Below are 27,234 nucleotides of genomic sequence, written 5' to 3' on the forward strand. Positions count from 1 at the left end.
CAGTAATGTTGATCCTTTACAAGTGCACACATGTCAAACTGCATGTTGTTTTCAGTGGTGTGACAAAGATTAACTTTCAAAGTGAGGGGATACTTCCAGTGTAAACATATGAATGTTTTTGCAATATTTCCCTAGTAACAAGTTACAGTGGGTTTTTAAATCGAGCTGAATGAAGACTTTCCACTTTCCACAAGTTTTTTCTTTCACTCCATTTAGCCAATGGTTTACATTCATTTCCATGTGTGAGTCATAATTACTTAACCAGTTTGACTGCTGAAACTGGTTTGAGTTGTGTAATCCATCACAATGAACTTAAAACTGTCTTAACTGACATGTATGAGTGCATTACTGTGATATTTTACACAACTCAAGAAGCAATATCTTGATTTTTTTTTTACTCTGTATATAATTGGATTTAGACCAACACTGACCTAAATGACATGGAAACTGGAAGACATTTTAATAATTATTAAATGACAAAAAACATTGTGACGTTTAGCAACAACGTTAATCTGGACAGCAACGTGGTTGTACATGTGTGCAGAAAGCACAGTCTCTATTTGACACATAATTCTTAGTGATCATTTTTTGATTCCTGGTAAATGAAAGGGTTAAAATGTATATGTACAAGTGACAGACGCTGACCTGGTTTTTTTTATTGAATCACTGGCTGCACCTCACACCACAGGTATGAGTAAAGAAATAATGTTTAGCCTGCTTGGTGACTAACATGAAGGCTTTAACTCACTGGGTGAGTAATATATATGTATATATATAAAAAAAATCATCCTCCACCAACTCATCACAAGTAAAATGTACAGTGGAGGTTTGCAGATTACTACCACACACACACACACACACACACACACACACACACACACCACACACACACACACACACACACACACACACACACACACACACACACACACACACACACACACACACACACACACACACACACACACACACACATCACAAAACCCAGTAGTGTTTCACGAGCAGAAGAGCATGGAAAATTTGAATATCTTTGGAGGTGTGTACAGAAGCAGAGGCGACGCACTCTCACAGGATGTCATCTATTCTAGTCACTCCTTCCACATAGGGTTTCTTACTGTTGAACCTGAACAACCTACAAATTCCTGAGGCGCACATGTGCTAAACGCTACATGGAAAAGCCATACTTGGTGGATTTTCTACTATGAATAAAAAGGGAGCCCACAGTTTGTGCTTTGTGTGGTTGAAAAACAACACGGAGGCTGAAATCTCTCAGAGTTTTCCATTCCCCATGCTGTTAAAATAATGTCAGAAGCTTAACTCAAGCTGTTATATTAAATTTTTAATAAAAGAATGACCATACCAAACATAAAGTACAGAGTGTCTAGAAAAAAAAAGCATTACAATACTTGCAACAACAATAATTGCATAGAACAACCTTTCAAAAACAATACACACAGTGGTCTGGAGATGTCATGTCAAATAAACAAGATGAAACCGGAGTTCAGCCCCCTCCCACCAGTAAGTGCTCACTGAGGCAAATGGGAATTGAAAACTACAGTATGTTATACTTAATGAAAACAGTTTAAAATACAGAAACAGCAACATCGTTAATCTGGACAGCAACGTGATTGTACATCTGTGCAGGCAGCACAGCCTCTGTTTGCTCACTTTGAGTCCAAGTAGGAACCAGGTCCCAGCAACTGTCCAAGAATTTACCTCAGCTCAGCGCCCCCGAGCCGGACAGTGGCTCTGCTGCAGATGTACCGGTGCTGCCTTGTACCCGACACAGTGCTCTCACCTCCCTGTAAAGAGGTGCACTCAAACACAGCACTTCCCCACAGGGATTGAACAGTATCACAATATTATTAAAATTTGTATCATTTGTATTGAAACATGGGACCCGGTCTGTGGTCTTCAAACAATCATCAATACCAAGCAGAGACTTAATTAAATAAAGGCAAAGGGAACAAAATGAACAGCCTAACTGTGTGGTGGCTAAACCACATGGCCTGGCGCTTTTTTGGTTAATCAATTGGGTTAATTCATTCATTATTGCAATATCTCCAAATCTGGCCTAACACGCTGGGACTCACCCAGAGGTCAGTCAGTAAAGCAGTCACTTATTGCATTTCAATAACATCCACTGCTGCTCTGCAGCGCAGCAGGAGTAGATAACAGTGTTGACAGTGCACACACTCAGCCTCATGAGGAAATGTACCGCTGTATTGCAAAGAGGCCGCAAGTTTAACAGCACACAGAGCCCTGTTTGTTATCAGATCCGATGTACGCCCACTGAGCCAAGCCATTCTCACTAAAATATCACCACAATCCATCTCTGACACTTTCAGTACAAATCATGTGTTAAGTCCCAGTCTGGTCTTAAACTCTCAAGTTTATCGACCCCTTTGGGAGGCACTTAAACAGTTGAGCTCTACTCTACACCAACAAATAAATCTCTCTCCATTTATTTCCTCAGTCTGTCTCCATAAGCTCTGCAGGAACCCAGTAGGAGGCCAAAGAGGTTGCAAAACAGAAACCTCTAAATCATCAAGTCACACTCATTATTAAAGTTGTTTTTCCTCTTTTGTAATGATAAAAGTCTCTTTTTCCCTTGGCCACAATAAGGATATTGTTTCTGCCTTTACACATCAGTGTCGTTTAATATAATTCCAGACGGACATAAAGGCAGCAGAACTAGATCTATAAGGCTAACACCCACATTTAAATGCTTGGATGAACAATAAATAGGAATATTTCTTAAAAATCCAAAATAAAGCCAGGCTATATTATTAATATGGTAAAATGATAATATATTTTAGTAAGAGCAGGGATGACATCTGTCATTATTTGCATACTCTTATATAATAAATGATACATAGTTATGCCTTTTCTATTTTATTATGCAGCTACATCCCTGATAGCTTTGGATTATATATCTGAATATCTTGATTATCACACTTCTGATGCAGAATTGGTACTGTAGAAACACTGTACATTCATGCAGTTTAAATAAACAGGGCTGCATTTTGGAAACAACTGATTGTAAGACAATGAGCGAACCTGTTGGATTTGCTTGAACGCCATTAAACAGCTGGAAACTTGTGTATGTCAACATCCAGAATGTTACAAAACTGCCGATTGCACGTCCTCACAAAAGCGCAATGAATCAATTTTCCACCACTGGGGGTGCCCTTATGACAAATAAAAATATGAAAATGACAAAAAACGCCATGATGTGAGGACAAGGACATCGGTCCCCTTGGTAACAGAAGTGCATGCAAAAGAACATCTATTGGACACGATGGCTTTGAGCTCCTTTTCTTTTTTCCAAGTGAAGCAAAAGAAGCAGAGAACTTGTTCAGTCCTTGTCCAAAATAGTTGTATTTGCTGGGGAGTGTTCACAGTGCCAGTAGCCCAGAGGCGGTATGTTTGAAACATCCCATTATTTAAAAATCAGTCCCGGTTTAGCTGAGCTGCTTCAGGAGGAAGCATATTCGTTGTCTCATCTAGTGAGGCTGGATCAGGAAGACAGATAAGATTTCATCACAATGTTAAATCAAGCTCCAGCACTTGGAGTGAAGAAACTCTAAGTATCATCGTCAGAGTCCAACTCTGCAATGTGAGATTGAAATATGGAGACGCAACTTAGACAGATACACAAAAAAAACCGACACACACACACACACACACACACACACACACACACACACACACACACACACACACCGACCCTCTCTGTGCTCCTGCAAGCATGCTTACATAAAATGTACCCATGCATGCACACACATACACACGCACGCACGCACACACCAGGATGAGGCTGATCATAGGGATGTGTTCAGTGGCCGCCGTCATCCCAAACACAATCATTCTTCTGCTTGGCCAGTTTCCGGACCACTCTCTCCAGCTCTTTGCGAGACTTCTGCTCCTCCTCCAGAAATGTCTTCATCCACTTATTCTCCTGTTACACATTCAGACAGTGACAGTATTCAACAGACTGTGTGACCACTGCATCTTACAAGAAACTCAAAGATAAAAGCCAGATTTACCTTTTATAGGCAGCATATTAATTAATGTTTCATAAGGCACTACAATGATTTTTCCACATGTAAAAATAGATAATGTGACAATAAAGTAAAACATAGTTGTAAAAATATAGAGCATGTCTCCGGAGGAGGAGTTACAAATACTGTAGATTAATTAACGTATTATATATATATATATTTATATACTGGGTTACAACAGCGATGATCTAATGTTAATACTCAGTAGTCCAGTAAACAATGCAGTAATACACGTTTTATTTGCTGTGTATGACTTTAATCTTTCTCAGCTTTTATTTAGTACTTTTATTTTAGTTTTTAAATAATATATCATACATTTCAATTTTGTGATTTCCCTTGAAAATCTAAAGTGGATTTACTTTCACTGTTATTTTTGATGATTACGTTTGAATGGAATCATTACAGAGACAATCCTTGATCACTACATGCATTTTATGTGGTTGCATACAGGTATGATTTTCATCAGACTGATACTTATCGGTATTAATATCTGCCCCCTACCTAAAACCACAGTCAACCACATATGTGAACGTACGAACCCCAAGAACCACAGTGAGTCTAGGACACATTAGTGTGTTGCCGCCGGCACAAAGAACACTGTGTTAGTGACTTGTACCTTTTTCAGTTCATGAACCTCGTCCTTTAAAGCATACACAGCATCAACCAGACTCCTGAGAGAAAGAAAGAATGAAAGAAAAAAAAAGAGAAAAACAGTCATTACAAAAATATATATTTGTATGTATTATTTGGTAAGGTATTTGTATATTAAAGTTACACCGGCTTCCGAGCCAAGGTCATGCTGTGTGAGGATTCATTACTCAACCGCCTGAATGGGATCAATATCATATTTCTGAATCTCATTACAGAGAAGACCACGATCCAAATAGAAATAATGACAAATGCTTTTTGTCACTGTCAGCGGGTAAATTAAAACCTATTTTTCATAGTAATAATATGCTTACTTACTTTTCCTCAATGACTGTCTGCCCGTTGCTCTTCATCTCCTCCACAATGATCTTCTCCTCCTCTGGCAGAAGCACCTGAGGGACGCACTCTTTCCGCACCGCTGAGCACACACACACACACACACACACACACACACACACAGATTAATGAGAAAGCCTGATTCATGGCTGTATGAGCTGTGGAGGATGTGCAATCAAAGAAGGCATTAAACTAACTAACTAATTTGTCCATGTTTCTTTCACAAACACACACCTGTGGTGCTCTGGTGTAGACTGGCTCCAGTGCAGTACGCCTCAATCACCCTCAGTATCTGAGCATCCTCTTCCAGAGCAACGGTACCTGATGAGATTATCATATAAAAGACACTCATGACTTTCATTCAGCATTGATTTCCTTTTTTTTCTTTAAAGGGCATTTCCAATTGTAATCAATATTTACCTGAGATATCAGGTCACCTATGATCGTTTTTTCAATGTTCATTAATGGGCTCCGGGTCAGAGAACACAACAGTAGAGGGACTCTCATTGATATACATGAGGGACTCTGAGGCGTTTGTTCTCTGACCCGGAAAGGAAAAATGCGGAAGCCGCGGTAAGCCCAAATTTTGATTTAATTTAATTGTAAAGCGAATTTTAAAATTTAAATGATGGTCAAAAGGACGTTACTTGCAACTACAGAACAATTTTAAAATTAGTCCGGAGCCCATTAATGAACATTGAAAAATCGATATATTCTTGAACAAAACGAATACAAACGTATCTGAGGAAAACATTGATTACAACTGGAAATGTGGTGTCCATTACAATCATTAAGAGTAAAACAGACTTTTAGTGTTGCTCGAATCTTTCAGATTTACTTAATTTCTTCAATATCAAAACAACCATAAAAGAAAAAAAATATTACCATCAATTATTTAAATTACAAGAAAGTGAGAAATGGATTTATAAAGCAGTGGAAGCCTGTATTAGACAAAGGAGGTGAAACTCGTACTTTTCCTCATTTGAACCTCGTCGTCCGAGGGCTTCCGCTCCTTCTTCCTGTTGCCTGGCAGGAACTTCTTCATGGGACGCGGGCTCTTGCTCGAGTCCTGGAGGAGTGCAACATTTCAAATTTAGCCTAATCCCTCCTCAACTTAGCGCGCACACGCACACACTGCTACACACACCTGTAAAGCCAAGACTCCAAACCAAACACAATGCAAGCTCACAGGGACGCACATCCCTTTTACACAAACAACATCGAAGAACAAAAAATACCATCAGCAAACAAGGCAGCAAGCATGTGGTGATGACTGCGACCAAACCACCCATGTGATCCATATGTGCTGATATGAATCCTGCCTAACACGGTAATGGTGTACATGAAAGCTCAAAGAAAACCAAAGATTTATTAAAAATGATTTACATATATTGTGAAAAAGTCTTCACTGACTACTTCAGTCATGGTGAGAGAAATAAATACTGTACTACACATATTCAAGCTTTACCTATGAGACATAGATGTTACATACTGTAGCAAAGAAAGTAATTTAAGATGTGTTGCATTAATCTTACAATATCAAACCACACCGGTGCGGTGAAGGAATTTCTCTGTTCTGCTGGATTGGTTAAGGCCTGAAAAAAGGTGCAATGACTGTTTCCTCTCCTCATCACATTAAAAGCTGAGGTGTCATGAATAATTTAACTTACTAGAAACGAAAAAAACTGATGTGCATGTACCAACGTGACAGCGTAATCCCGCCTTGTGACATACGTATACTGTCATTGACACTTAACATAACGTCATGTGTGCCGTGCCCCTGGCTGGAACGGAGAAACCCAGACAAACACGCAATGGGAGAACAGGTAGTGAACCCATTCATGGGGAATCCTGACAGTCGACCACACACTCACTCATGAGACTTGGAGGGAAGAACTGACTGAATCATTTCTCTTACAACCTTTGAAGAACCTCAGGGATTCACGTCACGTAAGAAACTCAAGTACAGCGCAGAGATTCTTTCCTCACCAAGTTAGAGTACTGGCGGCTCAAAGTGTCCGTCATTGAGGGGAATATAGTGGATAAAAGCAGTGTAACTGATGGCAATTCAGTTTAATCGGCTGCGTTTCACACCGTCTGAATGCTTGGAGTACATCAGGAGTGGATTATCGAGACACTTACAGACACAGAAAGTCTTTCCGAGTGGCGGCGCTGAATAATATGGAATAAAAATCATACCGTGTTTATTTGGGCAGATATCGCGACCGTGATATGAGTCACAATTTCAGTTTGAGTAGTCGTTATTGCGTTTTATCATCAATGAAAAATAATTTAATAATTGTCAATGCTGTGATATTTATACCAAACAACATGGTAGAAAACTTGTTCCTCTACGTTCGGAGAATCTGTTTTTTCTAAACCAGAGCTTCTCCGTAGCGCCGCACTTCACTTGTGGTATGTTATGTCACGCTATACCTTAATCATAAAAAACACTGCACCCTCTGTGATTTAGAAATTGCATGTGGTATTTATCTTCATTGTTCAGCCCTAGTTTAAATCCACCTGGAGAATGATGGATGTACATTGTGATTGAACTGTACATCATTATGCATGCAAGAGTTCCTGTCAAGTTTGCATGAAACAATCAATCAATTTAAAAAGAGACACCGACAGGTCATTTTACTCAAATTTGCAACATGTGCAAATATATTCTCAGCTGTATGGCGGCTCTATCTATGCTCGTCTGCACTTTTTGCACTCAGTGCCTTCATTTCCAAAAATAGCAGCCCTAGAAGAAGTGACTACTTTTGTTTCTGCATCAGAAATGCTTTTAGGTGTGAGTGACACTACAGGGAATCAGAGAGAGAGAAAGAAAGAGAGAGAGAAAAAAAGATGTAGACACGCAGAACCACAGGAAACAGGAAACCAACGGATGACAACGAGGGAGGAGAGAAGCAAATAGAGCGATGGCATGCCTGCTCAACACTGGGGGCAAACACACACGCGCGCACACACACACACACACACAGGCAACCCCATCCCATCCCACCCACATCCTTTCCCACACACACACACATACACATACACCTTACCTTCATGATATAAGACATCCTCTACAGAAGGCAAGATGGAGAAAGAGAGAAAAAGGGGAAATGTGCATGAAAAATATGATGAGAGAAGGATGTGATAGAGAGTTAATGGTGAACATTTTTTTAACCCGCCCATTGTCATTTACCTTGTCTTTATCTGTGCAGCATAGAGTGATTATTTCATGTAGAAAATTAATTAATAAATAAAGATATATGAGGGCACTGACAGGAGAAGTTTATACATTCAGTGGATGAGAATGAGCTCCTAGTTTAGTGTAAAAATATTCATATGAGTGTATTTAGTGGAGAAACGTACAGAGAACGCAGATTTACTGTACATTCATCACATCACTAGACTGTAGGAGTCCAAAACAACCAAAAGTTTTAGAGTGCTGACTGTGTGAAAGTTTCTGCCTCCCACGTGGACCACAGTGTGAAGTTACCTCCATCTCCCAACACAAGTAGCTTATGACCAGTTTGTCAGTCATTCTCCTACTGTGCCCGTCAGACTCGGCCGTTGCGCTGCTGTTACTGGAATAAACTACTAAGTAACTACTACTACTAAGAAAAACAGCGTGGCCCACTATGTTTACAACACACCTGCAACAGCGGTTTCACAACAGTTCTACCTGTTGAGTTCTGAGTATTTATATCAAGCGTTCGCTGTTGTTTTTCACAGCCTCTGGCCCACGCCTTCTTCAAAGTATTGAGGGTTTTCCTTTTGTCATTCCTGTTGAAAGGCTCTGGCCACATGGCTGAAGTTATTGTAAACATGTCACATGAGAGTAATGATAAAAGGTTTGGTTAACTTGAGAAGAAGTACTCAAAACATTCGATTTTGAATAATAATGTTCCTTTGGACATGTTGGACCACTGAACGTAAAGTCATTTAATTGGACTACTTCAATCTGAGTGGCTTTAAGGGGTGTGTATGTGTCAATTTAACTTGTGTTGGTTGTTTGTTTGGTGGGAAACACAGGGATTCTGGATAAAGATAAAGTGATAGACAGAGAGACAGTGGAGGGGAGAAGGGGGAAGGGGGAGGGGGCTTGTAGAGGTTGGGGACTCATTGTGGTTCCTGAGACTCATTTTCTTCTGCATGACTGCTTACCGGAGATGCATATCAAGCATGTGTGGGCTTGTTTATGCAACACAACATCCTCCTACCTCTTTGTAGCCCAGCGCCGCAGACGGCTTGAGGGGAGGTGCGGGGCGCAGGCAGCTGAGAGACCAGGGCTTGCTGATCTTTGGTGGTTCTAGGGGGCCACGGCCCGGGGTGGACAGGTGAGCAGGAGTGCCGACCATACTCAGCGGCTTTCCCTCTACAGTCTACATGGGACAGTCAAAAAGACAAAAGTAAGGCTAGTGGATCACACACTGTGAAAGACTAGTGTTTGTCATCTTAGGGTGAGAATTTGTTCAAAGGGTTTTTCACACTTCAGCATTGTGCAAACGACACTTTTAGTACTGTTTTGACTGCATTGTGTGTGTGTGTGTGTGTTTGTGACAGACAATATGTACTGTGTGCATTGTGTGTGTGTCCTTACCTTTGAAATGGTGGCTACAGGGCTGCCTCCTTTGGTAAAGGGCTGAAGGTGCTCAAGCCACTCCTGCAACTCCTGAGAACTACTGCAGAACACTGTGATGCGGTCAATCATGCTTCCTGCAACACACACACACACACACACACACACACACACACACACACACACACACACACACACACACACACAAATAAACAAACAAACACATACACAAACTCACTTCCTACACTGAAAGTTTGACATGGCTGACAACACATATCATCGTAATTAGAAAAGTGAAAGTGAGACATTTTAAGACCCAATGATTATGTCTAAGTCTAGTTTAATTTCCCAAATCTATTCTAATTTTAGTACAGGTTTTGTTTCATTACTGTGAATCATTTTGATCTTCAGATTTAATCCATTATCTGAATTAAATGCTACATCTTATTGTTTCATTGGTGTATCGGACTGCTATGTTTGAAAAATGAGTTTATTGACTATGTGCAGGCAAGAGCATGAATATTCCAGAGTGAGTGCTGCCTCCTCATCAGCCAAATTTAAATGTTTATGTTGTCGGTTGATAGAGCACCCGTCCCATGTGTTGAGGCTATAGTCCTCACTGCAGGCACCCCCGGTTAGAATCCCACGCCGAGCGGCCCTATCCTGCGTGTCATTCCCCGCTCTCTGCCTCCCATTTCCTGTCTCTCTCTCTCAACTATCCTATCAATTAAAGGTGAAAAAGCCCCCCAAAAATATATATATATATATAAAAAAAATGTTCATGTTGTGAATCAGTTTGTTGAGATTGAGAATGTAAGAATCTCTACACATTGAAGACACGGTCCCAGAACTGCTAGAGATCCGCCATCTCTCGGTCCACGAGTCCAGCCATTAAACTGTATCACTGCCCTATCCTCCGCTAAACTGAAGATGATGACGAACTTCTGATGCAAACCTGTGATGTCAAAGGCGTAGTGGGGACTGTCTCCATCCTCCGCATGTCTTGTTACTGTGGTGCCCGTCAGCGGCAGTCTTCCCTGAATAGATCAAATGGCAGGAGAGACGATAAGTCACTGTGTGTCATAGGTGGAGGATATGTTGCTATGATATGTTGTCATTACCTGAAATCAATGAAATATTTTTTTTATCTTCACTTAAATGTCGAGATACGGCAGCTCACCTGATAAATAAAGCCACTCATCCTGGGACTGGCAGAAAGCATCACCAACATATTAGGGAAAAGCATTAAATAGCGCTCTTCTTTTTCCTGCAGGAAAGAGAGAACAAAGAGAGTTTTGGTATGTAACCATTCATTTATATACAGGTGTGCAGGTGCAACAGGGTAACCTCTGTTCTCCTTTGTAGGTGTTGTCACTAGTAGTTGTCTGCAGCTGAACCTGTTCGTCATGTTGCTCACTATAAACCAGATGGGACCTGTTCTGTGCAACCATCATTAGCATATGTGAGCTCAAGTTAGCGACTAGATGGCATTTTGGTAACGCTGTTATATGAATGGAAACCAAGATGAGTTGATAAGACTGTTTGAGTTCCGAAATAACTATGGAGAGCGGTCTGGGGGTTGGAAAGTGGTTGGCCGTGATCAAAAGAGGGTGAATCCAAATGTGAGTTCTTAACTTTCTTCCAACCACCAAGTCAGAGTCGACCCCTACACACAGAAACCACACAAAAAACAGGACTTGGCTTTTCAGTCTGCATCTGACCCACATAGGTTTCTGTTTTGAAACTTGTGGGAGACATCAAATTAGCATCAAGGGGAGGGGAGCGGAGGGGGGAGGGGTTCGATTTTAGCCCACAGGGTTTATGGACACAGGGAATCCTACAATACCTAGAGACAATGATGAACACTTCACATGTGTTTGAAATAACGACACTCTGCTGGGTTAAGTGAATCTAGAGCACTTGACCTCAAAGTGGTGTTCACACTTCCTCTGTTTGTGTACCTGCATCAAACACCACCTGCATTCTCAATCTAGCACGGAGTAGGAAACGCACTGACCCAATATGAAACATCCTATCTGTGCAGAGATCATCTCACTTACCTCAGTTTGAACTCATAAAAAAACTACTTTTATTGCATTTTTCTAAAATGAATGGGGATCAGTGCAGTTTCTCCAGAGTATGGGATTAGTGTTCGACTTAAATGCATGTCTAATCTGTTATGCAGCAAGAAATGTACCCAATATTCCCTAATGAGAAACGGCTATGACCATATGATTGAATTTCAGACTCCTGCTTAACGACACCAAAGGGTTTAAAGAGGGGAAAAGAAGCAGACAGAAATCATTACTATCTCCTCCATGCACACTGGGGCAAATTTTAGTGTTTTTGTGTAATCCAATATGTCCTGTGACAGTTTCTTTTCTCTCAGATCCCTATCTATCTATCCTCTTTGATTGAATGGTACCCATGGGACTCTAATCTACACCTTTCACTTGGACAGCCAAATCCTACCAATCAGATGGGGGGGGAGAAAATGGACAAACAGACCTAACATGGCTCTCACCTCACTGGACCCATTTTTCATGTGAACCTGGGACATGTAGGCTACGTGACCCAGGCTCTTCATGCTGTCTCCCTCCCAGCCACGCACTGGTTCCGACAAGATCTGGAGCTCCAGGTTCTTACGCTTTCGCAGCTCCTGGCACTGCGTCTGAACACACAAGCACACACACGGACACAGATGCATTTTATGGAAGTGACAAAATGTTTCACAAATCACTGCAACAGTTAAAGAATACACACAAAAAAGCTTTTGATTCCTGTCCATTTGCAGATTTCTGGATTGCTCACTGGTAGAAGTGAGCAATCCAGCTTTGACTGAACCATTTTCAACATCTTTTTTCACAACAACACACTTTCTTGCCTTATAGAAATACTGAGTAATGAGCAGTGGGAGACTTATTTCCCACTATGGAAATGGCTTTAGAAAAAAATATTGGTTTAGTTCTGATATCTAATAATTTGGCTGCACTTACATAGCGTTTATCTACCACTCAGGGTCACTACAAGTTTCGTTCACCCTTTCACAGACACACATTCATGCAATGTTTTTTTCCAGACATACAGCACTTTTCTACCTCACACACACATTCACACAATCATGGGTAATTTGGAGTTCAGTATCTTGCCCAAGGACACTCAGACATAGGAACAGGAAGAGGCAGGCAAACCGCCGACCTTCTGATCAGTGGATGACCCGCTTGACCTCTTGAGCCATGTCATTTTTTTTCAGTTTATCTGTTTGTTTTTACTTCTTTGTCAGAGATATAAAGGCATAAACTGTAAAATAAATAAGTATATTTAGGTGTAATGCAGGGGTTCTCCCTCGTCAAGCAGGAAAAATGACAATGCAACATCTGCCGCTTTCCACTGCAAAGAGACAAAACTGAGAACACTGAGGTAACTTGCATTTCTCTGTCTACCCACCTTACCCACACAAACAAGCACATACAAAGAAAAAAAGAGAGAGACTTGCAAATTACAATTGTCAGTGTTGTCTAAGTTTTTTTTCTCCACACTTTCCTGCCCTGTTCAAGAAACGTGTGTGAGTCACCTCATTTATTCTTACACAGAAGTCGAAGCTGTACTGGGGAAATTGTGTCTCAGAATAATGTTCACCCAAGTTCACTGCGGTTGCTCGTTTCTAGTCCAGCCCTTCAAAAATGGCATTTCAGTTCACACCCACAGTAGGAACAACATTATCACCAACATGCGACAGCCACAAATCTCAAGCACTCTCATTTAACTCTCGCCAGAGCTGAGCTCAACTGTGAGGCGTTGTGTTACATTACACCAACATTAGTTTGTAGCCCCTGAAACAATGAAGGTGACATCATAACATCTGTAATCGCATTTTGTCAGAAATAACCTGTACTTTGGATTATTTTGAAATCTACAATTATAATTAGGGGTTATGATAAAACAGAAAACACAAATCAGTGTTTTTAATTCTGCAGAATAAATAAATGAATCCAGCAGATGCACAATCCAGTAATTGAGAATTGATACAAGAGGCTTCAAGTCTGTGTAACTGAGGCTTGGACTTCACTGACAACAAAAGAGGAGGCCTTATCCCCGGTGGAGGTGAACAAAGATCAAATGTTTAAAAGCGTGTTGAAGACTGAAGAGCCCTGGATTTCCAGACTTACCACAAGGCTCCGAAATGCTGCTGTCGCCTTTATAATGTCAGTATAGTCTGGGTGGGCTTCCTGTGGTGGGAAGAAACAACACATTGAATCAGATAGAGCATCTTAAAAGTCAAGCCACTGTGCCCTAAATCTAAAAGGAAAGAAGGTGTGATAACTAGATTTATAGTGAGATAGGAAGGAAGTCAGAGATAGGAAGAGAAAGTTCTTGTTCTTTACTCATTCTTTAGAGTTTTTAACTTTTCATAATATACACATTGTCAGATTTTATTGGTCAATTTAATAATTGGAAGTAGATCAAGTTAACAAAATTTGACTAATCAAGAACACTGTAAAGTACAGATATGAATACATTTTCATATCATTTTTTATTATTATTATTATTTAGATAATCTATTTATCAAATATTATTTCAGTATGTACAGTGGCATGCAAAAGATCATTTCATCTTCCACTTGCTTAACTCTTCACATTCACAGAAAGTTTGGTCAGGGGTGCCCACACTTTTGCATGCCACTGTATGCAGACGTATCCTCTTGTACCTCCACGTGTCTCTCCAGCTCCTGCAGCAGGGTCGGGTACTTGTCAAGCCTCATGAAGGGCTTACTGAGACTGGAGGTCAGGGTCAGGATCCCTGGGGCACTCGCTCCCTGGCTCTCCATGAACTTGTCGAGTTCATCACTGTTGAATACACACACACACACAGACACACAGCAGTTTTAATGCACAGTTTAGGGTTATGATTCATTTTTAGATTTTTTATTTCACACAGTACAGGGCATCCTGACTGTATAGGTCAAAGTTCAAGGAGACTTCAAAGGTGCAGATTTTTAATAAAAACATTAATTCTACCATAAAAGTATAACAATGTCAGTGCATTGCAGCTCAGTGTCATTTCAATATAAAGTTAATCATTTTCTGCTGTTACACATACAGTATAGTATGGCTAGAACCAAAACAATGGCTTTACAGTCAACTTTTGGATCATGTGCAGATTAAGTGAATGTGTCCTGAACCTGAAAATACTATTTAAAAATGCTCATTTTAATCACATTATGTTTAAAACACAGCAGGAGACCATATCATGATACATAACAGTTATATCCTCTACATGTCATACACACAGTTAAAAATAACACAAATATGTATTACTTTTTTTTTTTAACAGTTAAAAAAAAGGTGGTGACTACATCCTGCAACCTAAAATATATAACTGCTTCCCACTCTGGAAACAAATTGTTATATGCGTGGTAAATTTTTATAGTATAGCATGGGTATCATATTTTTGATGATAAATATAATATTGGTACTCATTTCAGAAAAACTGTGAGAGTATTATGGTAGATGGCATGTGTGAAAAGCCACCAACAACTTGTCCCAGGTGTTAACAGCGTTTTAAAAGAAGCACAAATTAGGTCATCAGTCTGGTTTCTGAAATTTTGCCATCAACACTGTCAACGTTAGGGATCCAGAACTTCAGTAAAAGTGTATCCTCTAGCAGCACTGCCTGGTATCAGTGGGTAAATGTGAGAGTGAAAAAAAGAAAGACTTGTTCAACTGAAATGTAAATGTGTTTACTGTGAAAAAGCGCCTTGCTTGCTTTTCACAGTAACCACAACTCATACATCCTGTCAACAGTCATGCTTCTTCCTGTGTGTAATTCAACTTAATCTGCAGCTCATAATGTAGAAACTAACATGCCCCTTGTACATTATTCAATACTCCACTGTTTAAACTGCACCTTGACCATTTTGCTGTCTCACAATGACTGGGATCTACACACTCATGGTGGCGCATCCCACTCGATGAGAATGGCGCGTTTCAATAGTAAATGGGCTGAAGAAAACCCTCAGCACATGGGGACCCGGTGCACGTACTGGGACTGAGTTTAACCTCATGTACGTTTACAGATGAAGCGCCTGACATCTTGTGGCCAGAGGTTTAAAGTGCAGCTCATCAACAGAAAACAACACATAGTAATCCCTGAAATCACACAGTGATGATGCGTGTCAAGGATCCTCACAATCGGGTGTGGAAAGACAGGTAAACCCTGTTGGGAACAGCTGGCTTAACATATTGTTTAATGGTGCCGTCTCAGTTTTGGGGGGAAAAAAAGAGCAACTACTACAAAGCTGTAACATGCACTATGACTTTTAATTCAATCAAAAGCCATTTTTATATATGCACGTCTGTCAACCCTGAATGTTAAGATGAATCACGTGACACAACCCACCCTCTGATATGGTATTAGGACTGTCTGTGCTGTTTTGTGCGCAGAGACTGACCTGTGATCAGTGAGGATACACACAGCTGAAGGGTGGCTGGAACAGTAAGCCAGGTAGAGAGTCTTGATCTGACACATCAGGTTTAAATAGCAGCCTGCCACTCGCTGCTGGCCCTCTGGGACTCTGCAAAGTCGGAGACACAGAAACAAGGTCAGAGAAGTGGAAGGAGTGAGGGAATAACAAAATAATAATAAAAAAAAGGGACGGATATGGAAAAAGACCAGGAGAAAAGTTATGATCATATATGGAGTCATTTCCCAATAACTGAAAAGCTGCCATTATTCAGGGTGTCTGGAAGATTTAGTCTGCCAAAGACATTTTACTGACAAGCAGAGTACAAGACCGTGCTTGCATTTTTGAACAGTCATAGAAACCAGGTCTTTGACGCACGTCTGCTCTCTCATCAGGTTAACAGAGCACCAAGAATACAACACCACCTTAAAATGTATTTTGCTGTATGAGAGAAATTGAGGACATTTCCAGGCTTCAAGTAATGTAGTTAAAGTACATATTATTCTAAGGGCTATTTTTAGACTGCACACTTTCCTAGAGGCCATTTTCCAAAGCATACCATACCTTCTTAGATGTATGAACATATTTTCCTCTCCACTCAGACAGACATTCGTATCAGAGTTTCCCCACAGAAGTGCAGATTTTTCAAATCAATGTGTGAAAAGTTATTAACTTTGATAAAAAAAAAAAATACTTCAGTTTCTTCCTCACTGAGACAGATTGCATACTTGAGGCAATATTTCAGTTTTTGCAAGCTGGTCTTTGTACCAAGAGGGAAGAGATGTCGGAGAGGAAGGAAGTGATTGCAAAAACAGATCCAAGTATGGTATGTTTTGGAGAACTCTTGGCAGTAATGTATAGTATGTGCAGAGTAGCAAATGTGTAAAAAAAAAAAAAAAAGGAACAAGCAGCAAGGGTGCACACTATGGTCCAATCATTGCTCCTCACGAGACTGTTGATAATCGAAGCTGAATATAACTGATCAAACATGAAGACCCGTGTCTGTCCAGCATGACTTACTTGGTACAGTCCTCCAAAGCCACACAGAGACCCTGCTGAAAGGTGAGAATCTCCTCCAGGTTCCCACACAGGGTGGCGCTGTCTGCACTGCTCAATCTTGAACATACACAGATATTGAGTTATTTTGTTATCATTGACTCCAATTATGGTGAATTACCATTAGGAATTCTGACATTTGAATTACACAAAGTTACAAAAAAAATCTTATTTCATAGTGAAAAAAAGGAAATGTAAAATTCCGAAATTTCAGATGATTCAACTGATCAAGAACATTTTCCTGGTAATCCACTCTGTCATTTAAGTGACCTTTTCCCATTAATTTTCGTCGCTCTTACTTGTCACTGGCTTGCAAAGGTCGCAGGTAACAGGTCAGGACTGTTTGCAATTCTTTGACAAACTCCCTTTCATGTTCCACGATGTCCTGCACCACCTGTAATAAGCAGCAAAATCAGCAGAATACAGCATGTTAACTGCTGCCAGACAAACATTGTTTCAGGCAAAGAAGATACGGATATTTTTATGTCATTGGTCTATGTTATCTCGCCAGGACTTTGTTTTCTCACTGTTTAAATCAACCATAAAAATAAAAAAAGAGATGCAGGGGCAATAGAGTGTGATTTTAAATGCAGAAGTTAGTTATTTATGAGTAGAAAGACATGAGGTCAAACCTATGATTTCCTTCCTGCTACAGCATTCGACCAAGACTAAGATCTAAATATTTTTCAAAAGCAAGCAAACCAGTGTTTTGACCAGCATAAAAACTGTATGTGTTGAAAGATTAAAGCAAGACTCCTTGTGATTTTTAGCTTTCGTCAGATCTCTATGAAAAAAACATGATTGCTTATGTAAGATACCTGCTATAGGGAATAGCACAAATTATATAATATCCCACAGGATTTTCACTCACCACACTGAAGTAGTTTTTGGTCAACTGAGTTCCTTTAGGAGACACTGGCTTCTCTGTGGAGAATATAAGTGACAATGTGCAAGGATTAGTGAGTTCTTCAGGACTCACTCGTGATAAGAATAAATAGAAAAAGAAAACATTTACAGTGAATATCTATAAAATCTATTTTAACAAATAACACCCAAATCATTCTATTGTTCTGTCTGTATTGAAAACATCTCTAAAACGTTCACGTTGTTCACTGGAAAAAGCACGAGAACTGTTCAACTAATCATAACAACAAAAACTAACTAGAGCCCAGTAAATGAAACCAACTTTCAAACATCAAAGCTATTCAAAAGAAGCATATGCTGATCTGAACTGTGTCTCACAAATTTAGATAGCAGCTTATGGATCAAGAACTGCTGATTTGCATGAAGCTGAAAGGGTTACAAGGTCAAAAAGTTTAGATATTGATCAGTCCACAGGCAGACAAAGTGGCTATATGGAGAAGATTTAGTTATGTGGCTACTCCTCCTGGGATGACTCCAAGGCCACAAGGCAGAGAGTGATCAATAACATAACAAAGAACCTCTGAGTAACGGCTAAGGGCTTAAATGAATCATTGCTGTGGTTAACGTCTGTGTTCATGAGTCTATCATATGGAAATCATGGTGCGTGGGGACATGTAGCCTGCTGTCCAACTACAGACACATAAAAAAAAAATCTGGGGCAAACCACTGAAGTTGGCCAGTTTGACTCTCCACAGTACTACTGGGAAAATGTTTGGTGTAAAAAAAGGGGAACTTCATAGCCAAAATGAAAACATCAAGTATATGTAATGTGAAGTGCTGTAGAGGCAGCATCATTATTTGGTGCTTCTGAGTATGAACATTTCCACATCACTGAGGGAAGAATGAAGTCTCAATTCTTTCAACCGTAACATTCAAATACTGTTATACAGACTGACTGCAAATAAAGAAACTCCATCTTTTGGTTGAGTGGCCCAGCCAGAGCCCAAACCCAGTAGAGATGATGTGTATGGAGTAAATGTCCAAAAGTCTGATCAGCAGCTACGGGAAGAGCTTGTTTGAGGTTATCAGTGCCAAAGGAGTTTTGACAAGTTATTTAAGGGGTTCACATATTTTTTTCCACCAGAAGTGTTAATGTTTAATGGCTGTGTTTAATAAAGACACGGAAGATTATAATTGCTTGTATGATATTAGCTTAGGGACACTGTGTTTGTCTACATTTGTGAGTCAGATGAAGATCAGATTACATTTTATGCCCAATTAATGCGGAAAACCAGTGCATTCCAAAGACTTGCCACCATATTCTGTATTGTGTTGCCTATAATAAATGCTGGAACACAAATTATGGCCTAGATATTATGCTGTCATAAATCAACTCAGCTTTTCTTAAAAAACAGCAGCAAAAAACTGCACCATAACCCTCAAGCACCACCATACAAGTTGAGCTGTCATATATATATATATATACACACACACACACACACACACACACACATACATACCATAGCACCATAAGGAATTTACGATCCCGATTGTGTGACCCAACTCACCGCAGGGTTTGATCTCCCGGACGTAGTTACTGGGGAACCAGCCCGTCTTGCCGTTGAGTGTGCCCTCCCACCATCCTCCCTCCTCCTGCCGCGTCACAAGGATCATTTCACCTTTATTGAACGACAGCTCATCCTCATTGTTCTGCTTGAAGTTGAAGCGGGCCTTCACCATTAGGTTCCCGCCGCTGCCGTTCTCAGACATTTCCTGGCACACGGACACAAATGTCACAAGGTGTATCCTCTATATATATATATACACACAGTGCAATATCTTCAAATTCTTCTTTGGCTATGACTCAATACATTCATTTAGTTATATATTGTGCAAAGGAAATAGTCATGTAGAGTAAAACAATCGATACGATCTGATATATTCAATGTAAAATATATGCAAAATGGGGAAAAAGGAAATTCGGATAAAACCAGTTTCAAGCATGTGAAGTGAACAAAAAACAGGAAGACAGAAAATGTGGATGTATAAAGACGAGACCATACCACTGATTTGGATTGTCTACGCAGAGAGCCTTTGGATTTGGCAGAGGAGAGTGTGTGTGAAGACGTCGACTGACTAGGAGGCGGAGGACCAGACGGCGGACATGACCTCTCAGCAGCACAGTCTATAGACACACACGGGAAATATGTAGAGTCTGTTATTTTGGTTGCAATGGTGTTTGAAATCACACCCACACCCACACACATACACTCATCATGATCATCACCATCATCATCACAGCTGACGCAGGTGCACATACTTTGGGGGATGACCAGTTGATGATAATTCATGTGAGTATGGTCCATTGCTCGGGACAGCCGCGGGACAGTGAACATGCACACACACGGGCTGCACATTTACAACGGCGGATAGAATCATCGGAGTTAACCAGAACTGGCACAGTGCTCCAAAAAAACATGGAGCAGCTGTAAAAAGGAAGGCAACATGCACTTTGATACATCATCTGTCTCACTGACAGGCTCATACAGTCAAGTTAGTCCTGCATATATATTTCATCCAAACAAACTGACACGTGTATAGCCTCATTTCCTCTTCTCTTTTATCTGAAGTGCAATCTAGTGGGCGAACTCGTGTAACAGACACCCAAACCCTCCGCAGTGTCATCGCCGAAGCCACTGCAGCAGTCAGTGCATGTGATTTAGGGTCAGTGGCTGTCAGCTGTCCTGCGGTGTGAGCGCAATCTTCCAGATGCACTGATGGAGGTCTCAATTTTGTTGCCAGCCCTTCACTTTAAAAGTGACACATGGCCGCCCTGCAGCCTCTTACGGGCTAACAAGCAGAAACACGCTCGGTGAACTGGGAGGCAGGCCAGGTCTACTGTCTAATCCTGTTGCAAATTACAGAAGAATAAAAAAATAATGAGCGTGCACCATTAGCCCTTAGTACCCTCTAATTCCGATCCAATAAGGAGTTCAACTCTGTGGCTCTAAAATCGACAAACGCTTAAGTGCACTTTCACTTACAGGCAGTAAATTGAGCGATGGCAACACTTTTTGCGTCTTCTTCTTCTTTTTTTTATTTTTTTATATCAGCACAACATCTGATATCTGTGTAATGTACGTTTAGATGGAAAAACTCTGGAGCTTCCCCGCTGTTTTCCATATGCTGGGACGTCAGGGTGCATAACTCTGCGGGATAACTGATATGATAAAAATCACACTGAAGGCAGCAGGGTAGTCCACATGCACTCATGGATCCCACATGCCACACTCGACACGCACACAGAGAATCCCGACAAGCCCTTCTGTCGGCTAAGCTCCGTGGTTTCCACTGTTATTTCTGTACGAGGGCAACGTTCAAAGCATTTACCCTACATAAACATAAATGCCGAGCACAGAGGCTCGTCGTGAGAGGCTTGGAAGAGGATCCTGAGTAAAAACACAGAGGCCTCTTATGTTTAATCATATCAACTAACTTGTGACTAATCCACTTCAAATCAAGTTCACTTCTGAAGAGGGGAGAACAGCTGCTAGGCATTGCCAGCCTGTAAAAGATTTGCATATCAAGCAGAGCCCAGCGCTATAGCGGAGGCTTCTGGCCCACATCTCACAGTGGGGCATGCATCCTCCCATCCATTTATGTGCACTCAGGAGAGATTGATCATGCATTAACAAAGTGACAGCGCTACATATCACAAAAGGAAGGTGCAGTGGGTAATGCCATGCAGTATGTAAACAATTAGCTGATTAACATATCAAAACAAAGATAATTAATTTACACACTGCAACAAAATAAGACAAACATCTGCTGCTGAACAATTCTAAATCGTGGAGATTTTGCATCTTTGTTTTACATAACTGTGAACTGCATATCTGGGTTCAAGCAGTTAAGTCAGACAAAATAAGGCCATGAAGACGTCACCTCCAGCTACAAAAAAAAAAAAAGTTCTCATATTTATGGATGACTCAATTAATCAGAAACATAATCTGCAGAATAATTAACCATGAGAATAATCAGCAGTTGCAGCCCTCATGTTATTCTCCAACTCCAATATCATTCAGCCAGAATCTGAGGCACATATCCCATTACTCGCTTTACATACAGAAATGTCACAAACACATGTTCTCAAATAACCTGGAACATTATGCATCTCTTATGAAGAGTGCAGCAGTGGCACAATGGTCTAAAAAAATGCTGACTAAATTATTCTTAGGCTGCTGGTTCTCAGGCAGCTTTGACTTGGAGACTGGAGGGAAAGTGGCGTTACACCCCCCCCCCCCTCCTCTACCCAAACAATACGATTCAAGCAAGGTAATTAACTCTAAACTGCTGTGGGGCTGCTGCACTGTAAACCACAATACGCTGCGTCCTCGTTGAAGAACTGCACTTGAGAAGGGGTGTGTGTGTATGTGTGTGTGAAATGCATATAACGCGCACACATACATTAACACTGGACATTTTGCCTCATACTGGAGCTTTATGTGAATGTAGAAAAATGATCAGCAAAGACGGAGAATTATTCAGGGTGGCTCAAGCTATGGGTGAACATGAGAAAATATGGCACCCAGCATGACACAAGCACACACTGCCATGCCAGCTGCCCATGGGCAACACACACTCAATCATGATTTGGAAAGGATGCATGAACAAAAACTGAAAAAGACCATCACCATAATAAATACATGAGGCAGGGGAGATCATCCAACCACAGCTACACATTAGCTGCATGTACTATTCATTGTCTAAGCTTCTTTATTTGATCTGAGGTTTATGTCAAATGGCAGGGGAGGGAGGAATATTTACAAAGTGTTTATCTTTAATATGAGGATTTGCTTTTGCTTTTTTCCACATAAGCTGCCTAATTTTTTCTTCTGATACTGGTATATAAAAACGGTTGCTCACTACTGTTTGGTTGTCTGCTTTCAGAGAGGAGAAGTAATGTTAAGCTGTCCTCAGTATAGAGGATTAAAAGTACAGAGAGAGACTGCAAAATGCTTACCTTGTGTGGCAAAGTTGACTGCCAGCAAAGTGGTCAGCACTTTGCCAAAATTCTCACCAGTGTATAACCACTCTGGTTCAAACCCCTGGATGGAAAAGGAACAGAGAAGATGCTTTCAGCCAAACAGATAGAAAAATATCAAACCATCCGTGGAATATTTCAGATGTGGAGGAAGAGAGAGTCAAAATTACAACTTTTGAACAACTAATGATTGCAGTGATGTGAGGAGTAATGCTTGTTGAGTGCACACGGACAGGGAGAGAGAGGCAGAGAAAAGGAGAGAGACTCATTCCAGGCTGCTGCACAAACAATAGAAAGACGCATGCACAATAAAAAACACACACAGGGATTTAAAAAGGCCTATAACAAGATAGAGATAAAAACTGACATGTTGAGCATGACCCATATTTTATGACTTAGTGGTCTGAAATAAAACAGACAGTGCCAGACACATTTGCAATTCGTAGATGCTCGCACACTCTCATAGTCGCACCGCTTGCTTGCTCTGTCTCAGACAGCTATCTTCTTTCCTCCAGCAGATAAAGTTTCACATTTTAAATAAAACATCTTAAATATAGAGTTTGAGTAGTACAGCCGTGGTCATGAGTTTTGGGTGACCTCATTCACAGTTAAAGCAAGTGTGACCATTACATCTTTTTGGTACAGGATCGATCATAGGGGTGACTTGATTATCAAAATGTACTCTGGTTGCCAAGCGTTAATACAATGTTTGCTTTATGTATAATGATTTTGCAGTGCCGGTACTAAAAGACATGGAAAAATCCATTTGCACTGATAAAACAAAACGAAACACCAAATGGGTCTTACATCACCGTATTGACTTGGATCATTAATAACTGTTGCCTGTGCTGAGACCTTGACCATGGTTAGGGTCAAGTAGTTTCAATGAGTCACGTTATGAACACATGTTGCTCTGAATGCCTGTAGTACTATCAGAGCAAATAAAATTATCCCATGCATTTCATAACCCAGCAAAAAAAATCAGAGGCATTGAGCAGTAATTGATGCTTCCTCTTTCTGTACCTCAGGGCAGAAGTGAAAGCAGTATGACTGCTCTCTTTATGCAGTCACAGGACAAGCGGGCACTATTTTGCTCGAGCAAAAACAGAAAGACAAGGTTTCTCCAACCATGATCACATCACTGACCAGAAGGATGGGCAGGGCTTGCCGTAGCACCACAGACATGCCCTGGCTGATACATTTGACAGCGGCTCTGCAAAAAACCCTCTGCCCATGAGCTACTGGCTAGCCACAAAAGGTCTAATTATGGGCTAAAGCAGGGCTGATGGATAAAAGCAAAGGGGACCTCCCAGACATAACAAGCCAGCTGGGCAGACCTACTGAACCACTTGACTTTGCAGTGAGCCAGGCTCGCTGACTCAATTAGTTGTTTAAAGAAACCAACTGATGTGATTCAAGCCCAGAAAAAGACTATTTATAAAGTTGGGGGAGAAATTACTGTCCGGTGTGGCAGTAGTCACAAACAGGCTGGTACAAAGACAGAGAAAACTCCCAACATCTGCAAACGATTTGACCATTTCCAGTATTAGGACATCTTTTTGGGTGTGCAGGCCTGCAGTGTTGCCTCGGGAGCAAAAAAAAAAAAAAGTCACTGCAGTATGAAAGAGAAAGGGAATTAACAGGGAAGTAAACACTGTTGAAACCTCTGTCCTCTCCAGAGCAGAGACACTTGTCATGTAGCTGTACAGGCCAAAAGTTGTGTGAGAGAGTGACTGGTGGACAGCAGCAGCCTGTTAATGTGGCTCACTCCACATGGACGTGTGAAGAAAACATATGTCAGGAGGAGGGTAAGCAGATCACAACAACACACAAGCAAGAGTGTGTTTAAGTCTGCTCTGTAACCTGCAGTGGGCTAAGAGGGCTCAGGAAGGAGATAATAAAGGTAGAGAGAGAGGGAGCTCAGTTAAAACGTTAAAACATCGTAGGTTAACGTTATGTGTATGAAACTTGACAGACAACACTGTCAACTTACCTCCACTTTCAAGGACGAGCATCCTTTTAAGAACTCCCTGATGTTGGAAATGCAGTCGGCTTCACTTCTGGGATCCTGGCAATACTGAGCACACACAAACATAGACGAAATAAATATATAAACAATACCTCGGTCTAGTACAGGAGATAGATATCTTATCTGACCCTAGCTGTTAGCTAAAGGCTATATACGCCGACGCTGCTGTCATTTCAGTTACACATAAAAGCGCCAAAAAACACTGTTTTAGTGACCTGAATGCGGTTACCTACAGTTAACAAAATAACTGTGGATTCCTCCTGCGTCTCCTTCATGCACACATAACCATTAACACCACAGAAACGTCAGGTTTACCACTGTGAGCAAAACATCCGCTCACTTTTGTTTGGATTTTCAAAATAAAAGCCTTAACTGCCGAGTTTCAATGGACGTGGGGGGGAAAAAAACGCACGCGGAAGAAGAAGCTTGGCTTTTTGCTGTTAAATTTCTTTTTCTTTTAATTTTAACCAAAAACCTTTCTTTTAACTGTAACGTGTTGGACAGAAGAAGAAAATTATAGGGCAGAAAAGTGAAGGTATAAGAAAAATAAGATATCATATAAAATAGGAAGGTAGTTGCTCATGTTATGATTTAATGGGAAGGCATTGGGCATTATTTTTAGTAATGGCAGACCATCCATGATTAAGGGGCAGGGAAAATCAGTCTTCTCCATCCTGCTCCTTTCCATGCATGGAAGTGAAATGTGCAACTTATAAACTATCATTGTGTTAATAGTGTATAAACTGAAAATGTCTAATACATGGAAAAAATAAAAAAGTAAATGAAAAAAGTTACTACTTCCGGTTTTATCGTCGCCGTTTCCAATCGCATTGACGCGGCTTGATGAAAGAGGAGGTCGCACTGGGGTAGAGCAGAGTCTTTCAGGAGGAAGTGACGAACTGTCTTTGCAACTGTTATTTATCACTATCAACTTTTGTCATCTCGACAACGAAATACATGTGATTCACAGTGATAATAACATTAACTATGTTGAACAAAGTTGTTGTCAAACTGAGCACGGTGAACTTCTCCATTTTATCTCTCCGGTGTGGCCTGTGGTTTCATACCCTCCTGATGCCGAATTTGTCCTGTTTCTTTTTTTTTTTCTTTTTTTGAGGGGGGTGTTCACACCGACTGACTCCTGTCAAGAATGCGGAACATTTTCTTCGCTTCACAGGAAACCGCATCTTAAACGGTCTGAAAACTCGCTAAATGCAACTGTATTTCGGCACAGGAGCTCGGAGCAAAAATAAAAACATCAAAAGTTAAACGCCTCGGGTGCTGTGTGAGCTAGAAAGAAAAAAAAAAACCGAAAGGCCTGCTGCAGGGAAGAGAAGTTCTTGTCGGTATCACTTTACAGCAAACCCCTCCCTTCCGTTCAATAAGAGCCCGTCGATCATTTGGGCTTTTGTTGACTTAAGTTAACTTTGATCAGCAACTCACCTTGGAAGTGGAGCCAGGTATGAGCCGCTCGGCGAGCTTGCACAGGACGACCCCATCCTTCAGCGATGTTTTCAAAAACTCCTCCGGGTCCGCTATGTTCTTTTTAGGCGAGCAGAGCACTCCTAGTGATATTAACCACGTTACTGTCTGCTCCTCGGGATTCATAGCTCCACAAAACGACCATTGCCTAAGCACGCATAGCCATAAAAAAGAAAAAAAAGAAACTGGCGGCCTGTTCCGTATCAATATGCAACTCACATCCGCACTTCTGCTACAAGTAAAAAAAAAAAAAAAAAAAGAGGCGGTGGGGGCAGGACGACGCTGTTTCCACACGCCAAACTGATGATCACCCCTACTGGCAAACAAGCACCTCAACAATATACAGGAGTGTGTGTGGTTTTTTTTTTTTCTCCCCTGCAGTGGCACATGCTGACAGAGGAACCACCTTGTCTAATATTATATTACAAGTTAAAAGGGAGCAGGAATTAGGAAACACCAACAATCACTCTGCAGAAGGATAATGTGATTAGTGAGCCAGATAGGTAGTCTGTTGACATTTAATCCATGTCATCTGCAAATCTTTTGCGATTAAGTTTGACAGACATGCCATGTGAGTATTGCAATGTTCACCCATGAATCATGTGTTGACTATTTGTGAAAGGAAATACTCTGATTGCTTCAATTGATTTAATACTGAAGTAGGGCAAAAGTTGT

At 40.9% G+C, this 27,234-nt stretch overlaps 1 protein-coding gene across 3 annotated transcripts; it reads right to left on the minus strand.

The window, feature by feature from the left end:
- Window positions 1-3,678: 3,678 nt before the first annotated feature.
- Window positions 3,679-26,893, minus strand: arhgef6 (Rac/Cdc42 guanine nucleotide exchange factor (GEF) 6). Of its 3 annotated transcripts, none has more exons than XM_085789482.1 (22): window positions 26,521-26,893; window positions 25,042-25,125; window positions 23,028-23,112; window positions 20,071-20,192; window positions 19,576-19,780; window positions 18,015-18,067; window positions 17,443-17,537; window positions 17,108-17,203; window positions 16,076-16,198; window positions 14,333-14,471; window positions 13,794-13,853; window positions 12,149-12,295; window positions 10,805-10,891; window positions 10,580-10,661; window positions 9,646-9,761; window positions 9,266-9,427; window positions 8,102-8,122; window positions 6,021-6,117; window positions 5,283-5,369; window positions 5,031-5,130; window positions 4,681-4,735; window positions 3,679-3,961 (listed from the first exon to the last, which is right to left on the minus strand). In XM_085789482.1, the coding sequence occupies exons 1-22, from the start codon at window positions 26,683-26,685 to the stop codon at window positions 3,839-3,841; spliced, it is 2,304 nt and encodes a 767-aa protein (XP_085645608.1). In that variant the 5' UTR covers window positions 26,686-26,893; the 3' UTR covers window positions 3,679-3,838. The 3 variants fall into 3 exon arrangements, with proteins under 3 accessions (XP_085645608.1, XP_085645610.1, XP_085645609.1); XM_085789484.1 differs by lacking the exon at window positions 26,521-26,893 and adding an exon at window positions 25,311-25,441; XM_085789483.1 differs by lacking the exon at window positions 8,102-8,122.
- Between the last annotated feature and the right edge of the window lie 341 nt (window positions 26,894-27,234).

This window comes from Trachurus japonicus, chromosome 10 (assembly GCF_045865225.1).
Source record: "Trachurus japonicus isolate A0001 chromosome 10, Traja_1.0".
In the NCBI taxonomy this organism is placed as follows: domain Eukaryota; kingdom Metazoa; phylum Chordata; class Actinopteri; order Carangiformes; family Carangidae; genus Trachurus; species Trachurus japonicus.

What these genes read in the sequence shown, in the direction of transcription:
- arhgef6 (XM_085789482.1), bottom strand. Translation starts at nt 26,685, where the DNA reads ATGAATCCCGAGGAGCAGACAGTAACGTGGTTAATATCACTAGGAGTG. An exon ending in TGAAAAATGGGTCCAGTGAG is followed by an intron (nt 10,892 to 12,148) that starts GTGAGAGCCATG and finishes TCTTTCCTGCAG; the next exon opens with GAAAAAGAAGAGCGCTATTT. An exon ending in AGGTTCATGAACTGAAAAAG is followed by an intron (nt 3,962 to 4,680) that starts GTACAAGTCACT and finishes AATGTGTAACAG; the next exon opens with GAGAATAAGTGGATGAAGAC.